The 19,970-nt window shown below is 42.1% G+C and overlaps 1 protein-coding gene across 7 annotated transcripts in view; it reads left to right on the forward strand.

The window, feature by feature from the left end:
• The window catches only part of ctbp2l (C-terminal binding protein 2, like), a 101,918-nt gene extending 83,089 nt beyond the window's left edge, over positions 1 to 18,829 (forward strand). For 5 of the 7 annotated variants that reach the window (XM_058620625.1, XM_058620626.1, XM_058620620.1 and 2 more), the window contains 7 exons: positions 3,191 to 3,335; positions 4,772 to 4,978; positions 8,647 to 8,861; positions 10,211 to 10,341; positions 13,502 to 13,629; positions 14,308 to 14,425; positions 16,979 to 18,829. In XM_058620625.1, the coding sequence (XP_058476608.1) occupies positions 3,191 to 3,335; positions 4,772 to 4,978; positions 8,647 to 8,861; positions 10,211 to 10,341; positions 13,502 to 13,629; positions 14,308 to 14,425; positions 16,979 to 17,159 (1,125 nt within the window). In that variant the 3' untranslated portion in view covers positions 17,160 to 18,829. Of the gene's footprint in view, positions 1 to 3,190; positions 3,336 to 4,771; positions 4,979 to 8,646; positions 8,862 to 10,210; positions 10,342 to 13,501; positions 13,630 to 14,307; positions 14,426 to 15,453; positions 15,529 to 16,978 lie in introns of all 7 variants that reach the window. The other 2 variants (XM_058620622.1, XM_058620624.1) reach the window with 1 other exon arrangement.
• Positions 18,830 to 19,970: the final 1,141 nt, after the last annotated feature.

The raw sequence follows: 19,970 nt of genomic DNA on the forward strand, positions 1-19,970 counted from the left end.
TGAAACGCGGGAGCGAATGAATGTTTGGCGTCTTTGTCCACTGTGCTATATACAGAATACTGTTACTGCAGCTGGGACTGAAAAGTTGCCAGTTTGAATCTCTAGATTCATTGAGCATGCAGTGTGCGATCACGTTGTTCAATATTAATGTCAAACATTCCTTACTACCTGGATTGCTTAAATAAATCAATACATAATCAATACATGCTGGGTTGATGTATTTGGAGGAGGGGGGCGGGGGGAGCAGTAAAAGTTTTATGTTAAGTTAATGGATAAACAAAATGAGCAGAAGAAACCCTCTACATGTATTGTATTGAGCAGTCTTTATGATATGTATACATCCTTTCTTGCAGTATTTATATTGTGCATATTGATTAGATTTTAGAGTTTTTCTTCGAGGAATACAGAACAAAGAAAAGAATGAAGATATTTCTCAACTCAGGGGAAACTGAGGTTGGGAAACACTATTTTTCAAAAACACTAACCCTATTCTAAGTAATACAAAGCTAAAGGCTAATCAGTGAAGTTTTCCTTTATGCCCCACACCTAACCCCCCTAACTTCCACTACTGTGACCCCTGTTTTCAGTGTGGCTGTGTCTTCACTTCTTACCCACAGTTGCAAAGTTCTCGTCTTCCTCTTCTTTCTTCTTTCTCCTCCTCTTCTCCACCTTGTTTCTCCTCCTGCCACTCCAGTTGGTAGCTTCATTTCTGTAATGACAGGAAACTGCTATTATCGTCTCGTCCATCTCTCGGCAAGAAAAAGAGACTTTTGTTTCAAGCCCATATAACTGAAGCGTAGAGGGTTTTTTTTTTATTATTATTATTACTACTATCTACCGGCTTTGATCATTCATTTAATCGCCTTACTTCTCCTTTTAACTCACGTCTCTGCTTCACTGCAAAAGTAGATCTAAAAATTTGTGATAAAAAAAAAAAAGGACTTTCAGTGCGTTCAGTTCTCTTTCTTTTTAAACACACGTCAAATTATTGTCTGGCAGTGATTAATCATAGCTTGAACCTGTAATGATGGCCACATCACATCTTAAAGGAGTGCTAAAATGCAACATTTCCAACAGAATGTCCTTCTGCCAAGTCGACAAAGTCTCCTCCAAGTGTCACAACCAGCTGTCATCCCCCATACATCCACACTGCTCACTAGTGGGATGATTTCATAGCCATAAAATCCCTCCGTGGCAGGCCACAAAAAAAAAAAAAGAAACACACACGCACACAAAACTCCTCTGCAACTGTATATTCTCTCCGTTACACTCACTCAGGCCAAAAGGGGAGGTCTCACTGGCATGTGAAGAAAGACTTAGACATCATCAGAAATGATAGAAATGGAGCAGAGGGTATGGATTAGGTCAGAGTTTCCATTAAACTAAACTCCATTCAGACTCGTTTAAAGACTCCCTCTGCTCAAAAACAACATCAGACCTCCAGGCTTGGCCCAGCAGGAGATGATGGTGTGTGTCAGTGCATGTACATTTTGGCTGGCGGTGTGTGTATGTATGTGCATAATGAGGAGCTTTTTTTATTCTTGGACTCATGTGTGTGTGTGGAATGCCTGGTCTGTGACACAGCTCCAGTAAAACTGTATGGAAATTCAGGAGTAATCTGCTAATCATAACAAAACTAAAGCAGTTTGGCTGGAGGTGAATACAGAGCTGTGATTTAGCAGCTGACAGTGGCTGAGTTTAAATCATCTGCCAATAGATTGAATCACAGGCCGGGTCACGCTGTACGAGTCAAGTGGCAGAGGAGCGGTTTTCCACAGCGACGAGCCTCTTTTAAGTACATTTTGTTTGATTTTGGTTGTTTCTCAGCCGGAAACCACAAAGGATTTTAACTGAATGTAAAGGAAATTCAAATGATGATGATGAACATGGATGAAGGGGTTTCATTTTGATTAGAAACAGTTCAAACGGCATCACCAAACTTTGAGAGTCATTTATCATCTGGATTATTTAATTTGAAATGCACACAGTCAGCACAGTCTACGTTCCTTTCTGCCTTAATTGCAGAGTGTAGTTTAAATAAAGGTTGTGTCGTTTCCTGTCTTAAATACATTTTTAGTTTGGATGATATTCGGAGGAGAGCAGTCGCACAAGAGTTACTTGTGTTTACGATTCGCAATATCTTGCCCTTGATGATGATGTCACAGCACATTGATTCTAGAAAAAAAACAAAAAACTTTATGCATGTCCGCCATAAAGAAAGCAAAATCACCAGAAGAAAAGGTTTCAGTGCAGTATTTTTTGTCTGCCATTAACTTCTGTTCACATTACTGTCTTATCTGTGACAAGCACCAATGCATCGAGCTGTAAAGTAGAGATGCAACAATTGGGAAGGAAATCTGATTCGGCCCTAATCAGATTTGGGTGCTGTATTTATTTAAATTAAAATATCAGTCTAGCATCCCAGTAGTTAGGAAAACTATAGTATAGTTGTGATAAAGCACTGAGATGATGCATTTGGCTTGGAGAAACACTTGCAGCCTTCTTTACAACATGTATGACACCATCTGTTCATAGACGGTCTGATCCAGCGAGAAAAAAGTGTGTCACAAACATTAACAGAGCAAATAAATGTGACGTGTGTGTGTGGAACAGTCGGGATTTGTAGTTCAGGAACATGTAGGTCATGGCAATGAATGAATGTGTCGTGATATTTTCCCCGTCACCTAAGATTCATGTCACTGCCGGTGTATAAAGAGGTGAAAAGTTACCAGAGTTCAAGCATGTCTGACCTACGACGCGCTGTGATAACTTGAGGTTTTTTCCGCCGCCATCATCTGCCACCCTGACCTTTTCCTGTGTAGTCAATTGTCCGGATCTTTTGCCCATGAACGCTCTCGGGATCTGAGTGCAATTGTGATGACTGTGCGGTAGACAATATAATGACTTGTTTCCACTTGCAGCTCAGGTCTGTAAAAGGGACAGTGTGTCAGTGTGGTTCTGGTGACCATGTGATGTCTGCTGTGTGTGTGCCCCCCCCTCCCCTCTCAGCTACATGTCCACAGTCACGGCAGAACATGTGATTGTCATGGCTACTCTTTCACTTATGATCATTATAACCACCATAATGGGCTAATAGCCGTGTTCCATAGTCTGCATGAATGAATGAATGGATGAACAAAACAAAGACAGATTAATGAAGCACTTGTTTGTCATTCACTCGTGTCTGCAGGTGCTCAACGAGGCCGTGGGAGCCATGATGTATCACACCATCACCCTGACCAGAGAGGACCTGGAAAAGTTCAAAGCTCTGCGCATCATCATCCGCATCGGCAGCGGCTACGACAACATCGACATCAAGGCAGCTGGAGAGCTGGGTACGAACTCTCCAAACTCATAACGTGCCACACATTATTGCCTCCTGCTCCTCCTCCTCAGAGGTTCACGGAGGAGTTTTTTTTTTTGCCAGTGTCTGTTTGTTTGTTTGAGTTATAACAGAATTTGATCACATTTTTTGGGGCGGGTGTAAGGCAGAAAGTGAAGTGGAAAAAAGGGATTTTTCTACATTTGTAACTGCTTAAAATGTGTTTTAGTGTTTCGTTCTGCTCCTTACTAATGAATTTTTATTGAAGTAAGTTTGTCGTATCCCACATTGTATGGATCGCTTCATGGGAGGCAGAATGGATCGATGTCTGCCTATGCACTCGTTTGATCATTCGCTCGTCTGTTAATTATCTACGACATCTCGGGCTCCGGTATCTGATGTAGTAGGTGAATCTAGAGGTGGGGGGTTGATTCGACTGTGATTTTGCCAAAAGGCAGGCTGGTTCTGGAACGTTTACCATTCCCTTAGTTTTCCACAGTATGGATTTTAATGGTGAGCTGAACGTTCAACGTGACAGAAAGGTGAAAACCACACAGCGATAGGAGAGTTGAGGCTTCCCTCTGAACTGCCACCTGTGCTTATATCAGCTGGATAGCAGCTCAAACATCATGTTTGACAAAGCCTTGCCATTTCCCTGCCAAGACGAGATACTGTGTCGAACGGCCACCCACTCACCAAAAGGCGCTCTGCCTCGCAACGTAGGAGTCAAAAAGCTATCATGCCTGGAGAAGGCGGCGCTGATATGACGGCAGTTCTCGGGGAGAAGAAGAAGAAAAGGGGCCATTCACTGAACGTACTATTTTTTTTTCTTAAATTCGCTCTCCAGACAAGAGTGTGTTGTTACTGTGAGATAGAGGGCAAGGATGAGGACATTAGAGGAGAGCGAGGGCAGGCAGGAGTGCTTCAGTGTTGAGTGAAATTAATAAATCGGTAAAACACCGTGTTGTGGAAGATAAGCGAGGTAAAAACACAGGGTCGTGAAGTTTGAATTCCCTGAATGCAACACACTCAGGAGTTACTAGGGGAGATATTGGCAGTAAAGTGTTAAGTGTATGTTAAGTTAAGACAGAATGGGGGTTTGTTCAGGATCACATCTTGTTGTTGTTTTGTTAAACAATGAAGTTTTTCTTCCGTGTCTTTATATAGCTCTTCAAGTTCAGATCCAAATCAATTTGATGATTTGCTGATAGATATGAAGAGTAGGACTGGACAATAAACCAAGTGTATACAATTACGCACACACCTAGTTGAATCATATCTATTTAAATAAATGTCTATAAGCTCACACACTGTGTTCTCTGAAGTAAGACAAACCTCCTGTATCTTTAATTGTTTTGTAATTAAACGGGACAAATGAATACTGTCATTTAAATTGATATTTTCTAGCTCCGTGCTGGATTTTTTAACTCTTTAACTCTCCCTTCTTAGGAATTGCAGTCTGTAACATTCCCTCGGCAGCTGTGGAGGAGACAGCGGACTCCACTCTGTGCCACATCCTCAACCTGTACCGGCGAAACACCTGGCTCTACCAGGCTCTCCGGGAGGGCACACGGGTCCAGAGTGTGGAGCAGATCCGCGAGGTGGCGTCCGGTGCCGCCCGCATCCGCGGTGAAACCCTCGGCCTCATCGGCTTCGGTAAAAAACGAATAATTACACCGACTCCTTTCTTTCCAGTATCTCTCCCCAGCCTTTAAACTCAAACGCCTTCTTACCTCAGCTCTTATTTTCTTTAATTCCTCCTCCCTCTCCGTTTTCATATCCTCTCCCCACTCCTTGTGCTGTCTGCTTTCCTGTCCTGATAAGGTTATTTTTCTCCCTCTGCCCGCCCCACAGATTATCTCAAGGTTGTCTGTTTCACCTCCCTCCGGGCTGACTTCCTTTCCTCTGCCACACTGTTCTCTCATCCCACTGCTCAAATGCTCGCCATTATACATCCCAGTCGTCTCTCCTCTTCGGATTTTGACTTTTCTTCGCCTACGTCAATGTGATCCCTCGACATCTTGTGTGCATGTCCTTCTGTGTGTGTGTGGTTTTACTGCCGTTTGTGCGTCACTCTGTCCTGTCTCGACATCACCAGGCTAACAGATACTCTGTCTTCTTAAAAACCTTCCCAGAGTGCCACCTTATCTCTGTGTCCACATACACACACACACACACACACACAGGTTTGCGTGGCTTTTCTTCTGAGGACACACAAAACAAACGCGTAACCTCAGCCATAATCAGTTAAATCGAACTACAATTCAAGTCTCAGCCCCAGACTTAACCGTTTCCTCATGAGGAGGTGGTTTTTGGTCTCCTTGTGGACTGCTTGTCCTGACAGGGTCAGTGTTTATGCCAGAAAAGATCCTAAAGAGGTAACAAATACAAGCACACGCACACATGCAATCTCTTTTCTCCTCCTCATCCAGTCCGGCCCCCCCCTCACCCTGGCCTCTCTGGCTCAGTCTGTCTCCATCCACCACAGTGTCTCCTGCCAGTGGGAGGTTGAGGAGAGCGAATACCTCCTCCTGGTGTTTGTTTGCAGGACTCTTCACAGTCGTACAGACATCTGCACAGCTCTGCAGGCTGCATCCACACACACGAGAAAAAAACAACACATGTCTCGCTCTGTGGCGACAATAGACACGAAAGTAACATCCATGCCAACCTATAAGGCCTCTACATTCATAGAAACACTAAAATATTCTTTTTATAATTCCTTTTTTGATGTATTATGGTTTAATCCATTATAATTTCACGTCCTTCAAACAGCACCGTCACATCCTGCAGCTACAGTTGACTTTTAAAGACTTTTAAAGACCCAATTCACTCTCACACACTCATGTCCAGTCTATGTCATATGTGGTATGGATGAGAAACTAATCACAGAGGTAGTTTGGACATCCATGACGTCACTGTCAGCGACCGGCTGGGTTTGGCCCCATCGATCGAGCATTTCATGAATAATTTCACCCCGAAGAGAAGCTTTCTATCTTTGTGTTGTGGCAGCCTGAAATGATTAAAACCAGTTAAAGCTGCTGTGGTCAATAGTATACAATTATATTAACAATGGATCAAATGGCCGCGTGAACACAAACAGGAGTCGTCCATGTGACAGAGCCGCGGATCATTTTCACCTCGGTGACTTTTCCGCTCATTGTTTTCAACCACAGCTTCACTGTGCTGGTTCATTCATTCATTCATTCATTCATGCATTCATCATTTATAACAACATCTCCAGCAGTGATAGAAGACACTTTTGTCTGCAAGATTTGGTCATTTTTTTTGTTATAGATATTGAGGTTATTATTTTATAATTGTGTAAAATTCATCTGAAAACAGGCCCTGGCAAGTAATACTATCAGACCTGCCTGAGAGAGAAGGAAGCGTTAATCCCATCAAACTGAGCAGTAAAATTCACTTCTTAAACTTTATGTCGGCACTTCTGTGTCGACAGTCATAAGCCAATGTGCTTGCGGTTGTCTCGCTTTACGAGGGCAGCGTCGTCCTGACATAAAACGAACGTTGCTGGGGGACACGAGGTGTAAACGTCCACTGCACTAAGAGACACACAGAGTCTCATTATTGTGTGACATTGTGTAAACAAGGCCATTAAAGACTTTTAACCAATAAAGTCAATAAAGTCGAAGTTGTCGTTTGAGGATGTCCTCACATTGACACAGCGGAGGAACACAACTATACAACAATGAGCAACTTTTAGTAAAGTTCTCTGTAACGTGCCTTCTCGAAGACATTTAGACAAAACACCCGGAGGTGTCTAACCCCGCACCAAAGCTCAGCGTCCGCGCCATACCGGCTCTCAGGGTCGTACTCGCCCACTGCCACACTCGGAACCTCTAACCCCAGCGAGATTGCATTTTGTAATCAAGCGCACACACACACACACACACACACACACACACACACACACACACACACACACACACAGGGGAACAAAAACACGACCTGTCGACTTGTGCCACTGACGTCCATCAGCTTTTCTGTTAATGCCTTAGTGAACTAATTTGACAACAACAAAAAAGAACGGGTCAAAAAATAATAGAACTTTTCAGAATGTAGTGCAGCGTAAGTGCATCAGAATTGAGAATATAGACAGATTTAAAATACCAAAAATATCAACTCATAATGTATATATCGATCTTTAAATCCTCCACACAGGCAGTCTCATTAAATCAGATCCTACTGTAGCAACAAGAAAACTTGGTGTGTTTATAACTGACTGCAAATACTCTTTCCTGCTGCTGCTGCTGCTGCTGCAGTTAGATTTACTAGTTTAACCTTCACTTAAAACCAGCAGCTGAACGCAGCAGCTACATCTTTATGCTCTGTGTGGTGTCAAATTGTAATGTGGGCAATGTAGAGAAAAAGTAACTCAAGTAGCTGGTTGAGGGACAGTGTAATGAAAACGTAATGGAAATAATATCCAATCACAGCTGTATAATCCATCATGGTTTTAAAAAGGACTAGTTAAGATGATGGCTTTGAGAATGACTGCCCTGTTGTCACCGAGTCTTAATGCAGCCAAAGAGGAAGACATAATGCTCCATCACTGAAACAGAACCTTCAGACTGTGAAGGACCTTATCGATTCTTTTCACCAGCAACAACTGCCCATAACTCTCACTCTGCTGCTACTGCAGCCTCAATCAGACGTGTTACTTCACACTGTTCTGTACCTGCAGAACTTCTGTTAAACTGTTTTTTTGTACAGTATTTTAGTCTTTCCTGTTTCAATTTAGATTAATTCACTCCCTGAGATTAACAACAATTTTGTTCTGGTGTGTTTACTGTTTAATCTAGGGCTGCAACAACTATTTTCATTAGTGCTTGATTAGTCAAATTAATTTCTTGATTATTGGTTTGATGTCAGAGCAGTGATCCATGGCGTTTCAGAATCTAAAATGACCACCTGCTCAAATGTCCCAAACATATTAAGTTGTTTTTATATTTTTATGAAACAATCAATAATCGACGATAGTGTATTAATGGTTGAATAATTCAAAATTCACTGTTAATGAATCTATTGGTCAATTTCTGACATTACTGCAGCAAAAAAAATCTTACATGAACAGACAATATCAGCTATAGATAGATGTGTAGATAGTATAATATAGATACATATATAGTATAATATAGATAAATAAGATTTGTTGATTTTACTTGTTTTACATCAGTCAGAGAACACCTTCTCCAGATAACTTTATTGCCTAAACACCTACAAACATACATGTAACATAAAAGCAGCTCTGCTCCTTGTGTCCGACATGCGTCCATAAATAAGCGCCGTCTACTCCTCCTCAGGTCGCTCGGGCCAGGCCGTGGCGGTGCGAGCCAAGGTGTTCGGCTTCAACGTCATCTTCTATGACCCCTACCTGCAGGACGGCCTGGAGCGCTCGCTGGGCGTCCAGCGCGTCTACACCCTGCAGGACCTGCTCTACCAGAGCGACTGCGTCTCCCTACACTGCAACCTGAACGAACACAACCACCACCTCATCAACGACTTCACCATCAAACAGGTACTAAGACGCCTAAAACGGGGCGGACATGCTTCTGACCTGGGCTTAATGCTGTGCTTTGTAGCAGGTAGACAAGCGGAGCTGCTGGTGTATCATTACTGTGTCAGCCTGAAGGCCGTCACAAAGACTATTCTGGTCTGTAGAGAGAGAGAGAGCGAGAATGTGCAGCAACAGCCTGCACATTCCCTGCTCTTTATCTTCATCTCCACCAAAGCTGGACACAAATACATTCCTTTGCTCTGTCAAATGCAATTAGCACCAGCTCATGGCTACAGCAAATATATCGACTGGGCTGCACAGCAGGGGGCTGAGAGCGCTGAGAGAGGAAAAGCCACTTCTGAGTACATTTCTCCCATGTGGAGGCGCCGCCTGGGGTGACACCTGCAGGGAAGCGGTGGAACTGCACCAACTGCAGACACACACATGGTCTCTTCACTTTTGAATTTCAAGTTGGTGTGGGTGAAGGGGAACAGCCTAACCTAGTTAAGTCTGGATATTTTTTCCAAAACGTAGGATTCTCCTTTAAAGTGCTGCGGTGAAAACGCAGTTCCTTCCCAAAAATATTCTTTGTGTGTACTTGTATGTATATTTTTTCCAAGGACCAACAAGGCCATAAGAAGGAAGGATAATTTGGCAGGTCTTCACAATTTTGAATGTCTTTTTCAGGGTTCAGGGTTAGATTAAGCGTTAGGGTTGTGATGTTTAGGTAAGGGGCTGGGGAATGAGTGTCCTCACTAAAGGTATCTGTGCAGGAGTGCGTTTGTTTCTGTGTCAAAAACTGCCATGGCCAAGTAAAAGCCTGGCTGTCAGCGTAAGGCTTTTCATGCCCCTGCATTTCAGCTTTTGTCAAGATTAAGGGATTACTCTCTTCTGAGCATTTTCATTCAATTTTTTTTTCTCCCTCCCTCTTAGACTTTTTGTTGTGCCTCCCCCCCGCCCGCATAAGCATCGAGGGGTGGTGGCACTGCCTCGTCTTTCGGCTCATCCCGCATTCTTTATTTGGTCTTTTGGTTTTGCCTTAGACTCGTCTCTGTCCCACATCATGTGGCAGCTATTTTTCCACAGCTGCCACATGTCACCTGGGTCTTTGTACGTGTGTGTGTGTGTGTTTATTTTCTTCCTCCTCTCCATTTGTGTGCAGCGTAATGCGTTTCAAGATCCTGAATTGTAAACATTCAGAGCAGATTGATGTAGCTGTAGATCACACAGATTTATTTGGCTGGCAGATGCTTAAAAAAAAAAAAAAAAGAAAGAAAAAGCACACATCTGATCTTAATGCAGTGAATAAATGATGGCATGTCTGTTTCCCTGTGTTGACTCCTTTGTGTGTTTTGGTTTGTGCACGACAGATGCGCCAGGGCGCGTTCCTGGTGAACACTGCGCGGGGAGGCCTGGTGGACGAGAAAGCTTTGGCCCAGGCGCTGAAGGAGGGAAGGATACGTGGAGCCGCTTTAGACGTCCATGAGACTGAGCCCTTCAGGTGACTTTTCATCAACTTTTTCAATCACAAAGTTACACCGAGTTGGATGGCTTTGGGCAGCAGTTTACACGTTTGTCTCAACTGGTTTCCATGTGCGATTTATGGGAAGAGCAACGATTAGTCGTGATCCAGTAGTGACAAATATATCAAATTAAAATGCAAACAGCAGACAACACAACGGCTAACTATAGGGATTAAATGTTTCCTTCCTCACTCTGACATTTGGATGAAATGGAAAATGATCTTGAATAGAAATACAGATTTTCAGTGTTGTCAACATTTTTGGCTAATGCAAGTACGCTAAACTCAATATTTATTATAAGTCTTGTCCTTTTAAGATGTTTTAACGCAGAAATGCTGTTTATTATTATTATATCTTCAAAATCAAAGCCAGGCTGACAAGTGAATTCATTCAGAGAAACAGTGACAGACAATGGAATAAATGGATGAGCAGGAAGGAAAAAAAAAAAAAAGAAAGAAAGCAGCAAATTCCGAGCTGTCAACGGCAGAGAAGCTCAAACAGATGAGGAGAGGAACAGTTGCAGACGTGATGACTTTAAGATGCTCCTTCACAGCCCTGCAGCTGATGGAAATCCAGGGGATGTGGAGCTCAGTTTGTTCCAGTCTGTTAGTGGACAAGTTCACTGAGCTGAGGTCCAGCAAAGAGTGCTTGTTTTCTATTTTAATGCGCCCGAGTTGCCTCGATAGGAAATCAATTTAAATTATTTGTATAGCACCAAATCACAACTTCAGCATTTCGCAGAGTAAGGTCAAGACCCTATGATATGCAAGAGAAGTCTGACAATTTGCCACAATAAGCAAACGTTTAGCGACAGCAGAGAGAAAAAAGTCCCTTTTAACTGCAGAAACTGACAATAGACGCAAACTGGATTTAAAATAATATATATAAAAACATATAGTATGACCTTTGACTTCATTTAAATTCAGCAATGAACTGAGGAGACTGTAACAACTACAGTACTTCACTCCCTATCATTTTGTCTTTTTTTTTTTTTTCAAAGAATTAACACACAATAAACAAATGCCTGTTCCATTCTGACCATTTTCAAACAATCACACAATCAACGCTGTTTCAGCAGAATACAAATAACCACAATAGTCACATTGTTTCTGTATGACCAAAAGTTAAACTCTGCATCTTTAAGTTACACAAACATTGTCCTACCGCTGCATCCAGATCGAAGAGAGGAAGGGAGGTCCTCAAGGTTATAGCTGGCTGTTATATGCCCGGTTTTCTTTTCCAGAATTATGTACAAATCTGACAGAGTTGACATAAAGTGAGGACACGACTTTGATCTGCAGTGTTTCCCAACCCTGGTCCTCGGGAACACCGCCCTGCTCCAACACACCTGATTCAAATGATCAGCTCGTCAGTGAGCTCTGCTGAAGCCTGATAACGAGCCGCTCATTTGATTCAGGTGTGCTGTTGCAGGGCAACATTGAAAACATGCAGGGCAGTGTTTCCTAATTTAATGTACAGTTCTCTTTATGAATTAGATGTTATTTCATGAAACCATTTAATTCACTTGATACTTGATATGGATATTTACGCATTTCAGTCAAAGTTCTACGTATTTAGGTGGACAGTGCTGGTCTTTTAAGAAATCGCAGTGAAATTGGACAACTATATAAAATTACTAATTGAACTTTGAAAGTCCTTTAATAACACTTCATGTCTCTATTTTAATGTAAACTATGACGTTTCCATGTGGGACATGTTTAGTCAGAAATATTTCAGTTGAGTGTCTTTACACTCATAAATATTAATAAATGACAATTACATTTGTACTGCACAAATGTAAACTTTAACCTGTAATGATTGCAGTGCTGTGTATTTATGTATGAATTCATGAGGCAAGAGACATTTTGTGCTCATTTTAACCAAATTGTGTCTTGACTATTTTTGCCATTTAGGGAGTGAATGAATTCTAAATGACGCGTGTTAAATTATTTAAAGAACGAGAAATAAAATCCTGAAAGAAAACAATTTTAACAGGATTACGTGTAAATGAATTGTCCTCATTTATTATTACTTTAACAAAAATGAAAAAGCCAGGGTTTACTATTATTCCACGTCTCAGTTTCACAGCTGGATGTGCCTGCCACTTTTCCACCTCCGCCTAAAAACCATGTTCCTTGTCTCAGGGGGGGAAACTGGTGTTGTCGGGGCAGTTAGGCGCTTTAAAGGCTGCATGTTTCTGGCTGACTGGCTGCGTGAGGAGAGACCCCATGCTCATGCTCCACTGACCCAGTATCTCAGCAGGGCAGTGTTTCATAACTCTGGCCCTCGGGCGTGACACAAACTCTGATTGAGGCCGTTGCCGCGGCGTTACACTTCATACACAGGCGCACACGGGCAGTCGCCAATATCTGGACATCTTCTCCTTATAATTAATGTCATTTTACATATAAAAGAAAACAAAGAACTACTGTCAGTGACTTTAAGCGATGCAAAAAGCGCAGTTAATGAAAGCAGTAGTAACAAGGCTCAGTGGACAAATCTCATCTAGTTTTCAGAATCTGCTTTTTTTACACACTTGAGGGAGGTGGAAAAGTTAACGAGCGTCGATAAAAGCCAAATGAGGAGAAGTGCAATGGAAACACATTCAGGGAATAAACTTTCATCGTGACTTGTAAATATTTGTACTGAAGACTGAAACGGAAATGAAGTTGCAGATATCTATAATGAAGAACAGATGTTAATATGGCTGAATAAGAGAGCGGTTTGTTTTCACACGACTAATACGAGGTGGTACAAACTTTAAGTTGCACTCCTGTTTAAGATATATGAAAAAAGATCTAGTATTATACATTTGGGCCACTGTTCCCCCCCCTGTTCTACCAAACCTGTAGCGATCTATGACTTGACCACAGGTGTTTATTTACATCATCAAGGTGCAACTACGTATCCTTCTTCTCTGGTGACCCGGGCTTTACATTTTTGCACCTCCTACTGCTTTTGTTGGTGAACTTGACTTCCGCTATTTCCTTAACCGCAGTGGATTGAAACACTCATACAGTTAACGTGGATTTTCCTTTACCGAGTTCTTTGAAAATTCGATCAGGCAACTCCTCAGGGTCTTAGGTCTGCTGAACGCAACATCCTCTACATCTAGTTTTCTCTCTGTTTGTGTTACAGTTTTGCTCAGGGGCCGCTGAAAGACGCTCCTAACCTGATCTGCACACCACACACAGCCTGGTACAGCGAGCAGGCGTCCCTGGAGATGAGAGAGGCGGCTGCCACCGAGATCCGAAGAGCCATCACCGGTAACGCTGTCACACAAACACATTAAAATGAAATTTCCCTTGCCAGAATCTCACAAACAAAACATTAAATCATCACACAGACAAAAAAAAAATCTCATTGACTTCCATTCATTTGGACAGCCCAAACAAAACATTATCCCTAACCTTAACCATAACCAGCTCGGGCTAAATTTATGCTTCCAACAATTAGTCATAGCCACAAACATGCGGTTCTGCCTCATTAGGACCAGGTTTTGGTCTCCTTTAGGACTACTGGTCCTGACAAGATCAATACTTACCAAAAAAAGGAGTTAACAAATACAAGAACACACAAACACGTCTGCTTCATTCCACTTTGTGACCTGTTGCACGTGTGTCTCTCCCAGATGTCCCATTTCCACTTCAATAGGCCCTGTGCAGCCTTTATTAAATCTGGACGTCTTAATAGATGTCATCATTAGCCTCTCGACACAGAGCAGAGGGCCGGCCTCTCAGACGACATCCCAATTGTTAAATGAGCTCAATTTGCATGTGTGTGTGTATGCGGGCCGGCTGTGTTTGTCAGTCCAATCTCATCAACACTTTGGGCATCGTGTGGTCGGTCACTCATCTCCTGTAACAAGTCGTGGCCTTTTCCGGAGCGTTTGATTTGACGGTAATGAGCGTCACTGCTGTCGTGTGTTTGGCTCGTGTGCACAGGTCGTATCCCTGACAGCCTAAGAAACTGCGTCAACAAGGAGTTCTTTGTCACCACTGCACCGTGGGCCGTTATGGATCAACCGGGAGTTCACCCTGAGCTCAACGGCGCCGCCTACAGGTAAGAACTGCACATAGTAACAGCTTGAGTTTCCTGTTTCAAATTTAATGTGTATTCTTCTTTTTTAGATGTCAGTGGTTAATGATTTGTTTGTCTGTGTATCATACGTCTGTAGAATGTTTTCATGCTTCTTTCCACGTTAAGAAAAATATACAAATGTCATGTTATGGTCCAGTGTGTAAAAATTAGTGACATCGAATGATGAATCAATTTACATAAAAAGGTCTGCAGCTTTCTGAAGCCAACCAGTAAATAAGAATAGCCACTACTCAATTTGAATGTAAGTCTATGAATAAATTAGCTTCTTCTTCTTCTCACTTGATTTATAAAGTCAGTAAACATTTTCCTGAGTTTCCTGAATCTTTAGAGACTTTAGGTTAGGGATTTAAGTGTGGTTCTCTGAAACATGAGTGAGGTGAAATACATGTTGAAAATGTACTTTAGGTTAAGGATTTAAGTGTGGTTCTCTGAAACATGAGTGAGGTGAAATACATGTTGAAAATGTACTTTAGGTTAAGGATTTAAGCGTGGTTCTCTGAAACATGAGTGAGGTCAAATTAAATGTTGAAAATGGACTTTAGGTTAAGGATTGAAGCCTGGTTCTCTGAAACATGAACAGGGTAGTGCAATGCTGACGTGAATGTTGAAAGAGAACAGAGTATAGAGTTAGCGTTGTCCGTTCAGAAGACTCAGGAGTGAGGAGACTCTGGTGCAACACTAGACAGAAGTTACACACTGGTGCTTTAAAGCGATTACACTCTTGTATTCTGTTCAATTTCAGCCGTTAAATCCTCATAAATGTTACACACTGGACACTGACTGTACTTTTCCCTGATCTTCTCCTCCATGCTGATGTTCTCTGAGTATATAAATTAACCTCTGAAGTCACATGTCTGCTGTAGTGTCCCAGCCCCTCTCACTAACTGCCCTCTGTAGTCATAGAGCTGTAACTCTGTCCACTTTGTCCCACTGTGGGACAACTCTTCCTGATCTCAGCGTGTCCACCTCCATGTGCTTCTTTCACACAGCCAAGTGAACCAAACTCTCCCGGCTGTAACAACCGGCATCCCCCAAGACAAAATTAATGCCTAGGTCAGGAGCAGGTAAATACGACCAATCCGGGCCGACAGCCTCTTCCCTGAAGGTCCTGGATCAGACCCCTTTCCCCCCCTGAAGGTCACCTGATGTCTGTCCCCCTCTATAATCCTCAACATAGCACTCACTTGTTTGACTGAACATGGAGTAGATTATGGGTGGAAGCGAATGTTGCGTGTTGAATGTCCCAGGAAGCATGACATTAAGACATTCAAATGCACTTTTATGGATGGAGTCATGCTTTATGGTTCCCCCTCTCATGGGTTGTTGTTTTTTTTTGGATCAGTTCTGTTGGATTAAAATCTCTGAACTGTGTTACTCTTTTCTCCTTCTCTGGTTGTATGGTGTGTATGGTGTTTTCCCCTCTGAATACTGTAATGTAAAGGCTCTTTTCCCACCAAATAGTACCAGAACTAAACCGAACAGAATTAAGTCTCTTGTGTGTTCAACCATTGAGATTAGGCAAAGAGAAAAGTCTAAATAAGTTTTTAATTCAAAGAATTGGAAATAGTCTCTTCAATACCTGTAAACGGTTTGTAAACTGTGATATTTCTGCCAAAATCGTTGATCATAAAACAAGAACAATTGTCGAGTTAAGAGAACGTCTCCTTTTTAATTTACTGTTATTTCTGAGGTCTTATTCTAATGTATTTTGTGTTATTTTACAACTTAAACTAAAAACAATATTAAAACACAAAACAGTCAGTGTCTGCAAAATAATGAATAGTTTAATTAAGTTAAATAGTTGCTTTTACAACAACCAAACGCCTGCAGAATATTCAGTTTACCCTTTTAAATCAAAGAGGTAATTTTATTCTCCTACCGATTTGATTTATTTATCAATGGCGAGACTAATTTGTTTAGTTTCTCCTGTTTTCTTTTCCTCTCCGAGGCCAATTTACGATTTACTTTATTGTTCCCACGGGGGCGCTCGCTGTGGGGTCAGTGGTGCTGCATGAATCACAATCAATAAATGAAAAAAACACACTCATATCAGTTAATAATTAAATCAATAATGAAATAGAAAACATAAAACCCATCAACATTACAGTTATTTAGCTGCTGACGTTGCACATGACCACATAGTGCTCTCCAGATAGTGTTGGCAAAATCTTATTTAAAAATGCTGAGGGAAAACAGCACAAATTAGTTCTTAAAATTATGTTATTTAGTCATTTTTGGAACGCAGATGATAAAAGCTTGTACTCGGGAGTCAAATCATTTACATAAGTGTGTATAAAAGTAGGTGAAGACACAGGACTGTGGTTAAGCAGACAGCTACACCGCGTAATGAAACAAAATCAGTGACTACGGAAAGTTGTACAGTTTCTAAAAAAGGTTTCTTTGGTGGAAAAGAGCCAGTAGTATGACTAGATGTTTGTCACGGTGTTGGAATGCCTGTGCTGTCTCAACACTGGGAATCACAAACACACTAAGCTCCTTTTCTCCTCCCACCAGATACCCACCAGGTGTGGTAGGAGTGGCTCCAGGCGGCATCCCAGGAGCTTTAGAGGGTATGGTCCCAGGCGGGGTGCCCATCGCCCACACCCTGCCCTCTGGTACACACCCCTCCCAGGCCCCGTCGCCCAACCAGCCCTCCAAACACGGCGAAATCAGAGAGCACCACACTGAGCAATAGCAACACAAGGGGGACGCGCGCGGCCAAACATCTCATCCGACCTGTCGACTCTCCGCACCGACCAATCACAAATCACAAACCGACCAACTGGGACCAAGAGACAGTGAAACACATGCAGCTGCCCGTGCAATCAGTCGGCAACTGGGAACTAAAGTGTTCTGGGGGAATTTGTACTTTTAACATTTTAGTTTTTACTCTCTCTCTGTCTCTTTGGCTTCAGTACCGACTTTACTCTTTGATGATGATGTTTTTTGTTTCGTTTTGATTTTCTTCGGGACATGCCTATGATTGTGGACACCGAGTCCAGTGTTTTTAGTGCTTCGGGAGAAACCCCTGATGAGACTCTGTCCCATCGCCTGCCCACCAACCCAACCCAACCCCCCCTTCACCTCAGAGCTCATGGGAAACGTAGGCCCACTTATCAACACACCAACGGGAGAACAAGAGAAAAACAAACAAACTTTGGCATCATGTGCTACTGGACCTTAACCCTTTACCCTCCTCCTCCTCCTCCTCCTCTACTCCGACCCTCCTCATGTAACTAATGTGTGTTGTTTAGGCCCCTCATTACGCCTCAGAAGAGAGCGTTTTTGTTTTTTCTTTCTATCTTTAGTGTGAATGACTAAAAATGGATTATTGAAGTAAATATATTTATCATTAGTCAAACAAAAAGGAAAAGATTGCTCATCACTTATAGTAATCTACAGTGGGTTTTAACCTTTTCCTGGCAATATAACGAGTTGTCACAGCCGCAGTTACAAGTCTCCACCACTCGAGGGCACTTCTACATAGCTTGATGGGTTCCTCTGCCTGTAAGAAGGTGGCTCCAGTGTATTTTGTGACTTTTTTCCTGTGGGTTAACAAGAAAAGAAACCTTCACTGAACACTTTTTCTTTGTCACTGCAATTACAGATAGGAAGTCATAGGGAGTGTACACGTTTGATATTTAAAAACAGTGAGTAGGTGACATGTCAGTGTGACATTTCAAATAATCAGTGAAATAAGGAGGCTGGTGTGCCCACATTCAAACCTCCTGTGCTGATTTATGGACATTTCTGATGACAGCTGATGGACAACTGACCTTAACTCACGGCGGCAGTGTGCAGATCCAGACTCCCTCCTTTCTTTGAGCACATTACAACCTTCGAGGACAGGAAAGGGTTAAAGCAAACTTCATTTCTTAATGACTCAGGAAAACACCTTTTTGCAGATATTGTTTATTCCCAGAGTTTTGTCTTTGAGGATAAAAAAAAAAAATATGACTCATCTGGTTAGTCTGGATATTTTCTCTCCTCCTTTCCTCATCTTCTCCATTGTGGTATTTTTATATACAAGGCGCATCCCACGTTTTTTGGTGTTAAAAGAGTTTTGAAGAGTCCTGTTAGATTTGTATTGCCTAGTTAAATGTTCCTATAACCATAGTCCTATGTGATCCGACCTCTCTCTCTCCTCTCCTTATATTTTCTTTGTTCTATTGAAGGCCAGGTTCTTTGGGGCATCCTGTACTCTGTAAGAGCAATAGCAGAAATTCATACTTAGTGTCCCAACAATAGCAGAAGAGGCAGCCAGCAGTATGTTTTTGTTTTTAGTGTGAGTATTTGTATTTGTTTCTTGTACAAGGTGAACATTTAGCATTCAGTGCAGTTCAAATAAAAAGATACAATACTTTATCTGCCGTGTGGTTATCTGTTGTCCTCTGGATGTGAAACCTTTCATCACTGGTCAGCTTGCATTGATTTGTCTCCCTAAGTTTTTTTTATTGCAACACAGGGGGGCGCCAAAGCATCAACACGATGAACATGAAACAAACGAAGCCAAACTGAAGCTAAAAAGTCAACAAAATGCAGCCTGGTGAGAAGAGGTGACTCAGTTAAGTACTTGTGTGATACTAATTCACATTATTCTCTCGTAACTGCCCCCAAGATGATGGAAAATCTGAGTTCACTCAAATGTTTCACTCACACACATCGTCTAATTTAGTCCAAATCATGGTGGATCCCTCTGAAGTGCTAAGTTAGATTTACAACTGTTTTAATTTTGTGGTTTTGATCCTTGCTTGAATTTTTAAGTCCAGCACAGAGATTCTAGAATTAAGGCAACTTAAGACAGGACAGTCAAATGTCAGGTTGTGGGTCAAATTCTAAGTCCAATACTCACTGCTAATGCTGAAAGACTCAGGTCCTGAAGTCTGTCTGAACAATGAGATAAAGAAGCCTTCAAAGACGTGAGATGGATGGTTCAATTCTTATGTAGCTCAGCAGTGTGTGCTTGATTGATAATTGCAGTGCCGTCATTCAAATCTGACTTCATAGCTCAAGCTGTTACAGCCTAGGAGGTTCTTAGGATGGATGTTTGATTCTGATTGAGGTGCGATGAACGAGAACACTCAAAGACGAGAAGAAAGAATAAGCAAACGTCGGACCAAATGACTCTCAAGGTTAGAGTGCTGCATGGAATGTGAGAAGGTGTGATTCCCACAAAAGGTTTGCTTTTATGAAGTCTACTACCCAGTGTGTCCAAGAAAAAGCAAAAAAAAGAAAGAAAAGAAGTGGGAAATGTCTGGACGAAGTGGCTCAGGCTGTAAGAAACCTGTCTGCAAGTTTCCAAATCCAGCTTCTAAAATGAAGATCCAAAGAGGTTTCAAGAGAAGCTCCCAGCGGATTCATTTGTGGTCCGTAAGTGCAGGCTTGGCAAGTTCAGAGAAGTTCAAGAGTGTGATTGGTCTTTAACTGAAACTTGATTGAGCGACTGTTAAACTTTGTCAAACTTGAAACCACTGCTTGCAGCTTCCTTTGTAGGAGAAAAACACGG

Source organism: Solea solea, chromosome 21 (genome assembly GCF_958295425.1).
Source record: "Solea solea chromosome 21, fSolSol10.1, whole genome shotgun sequence".
Taxonomy (NCBI): domain Eukaryota; kingdom Metazoa; phylum Chordata; class Actinopteri; order Pleuronectiformes; family Soleidae; genus Solea; species Solea solea.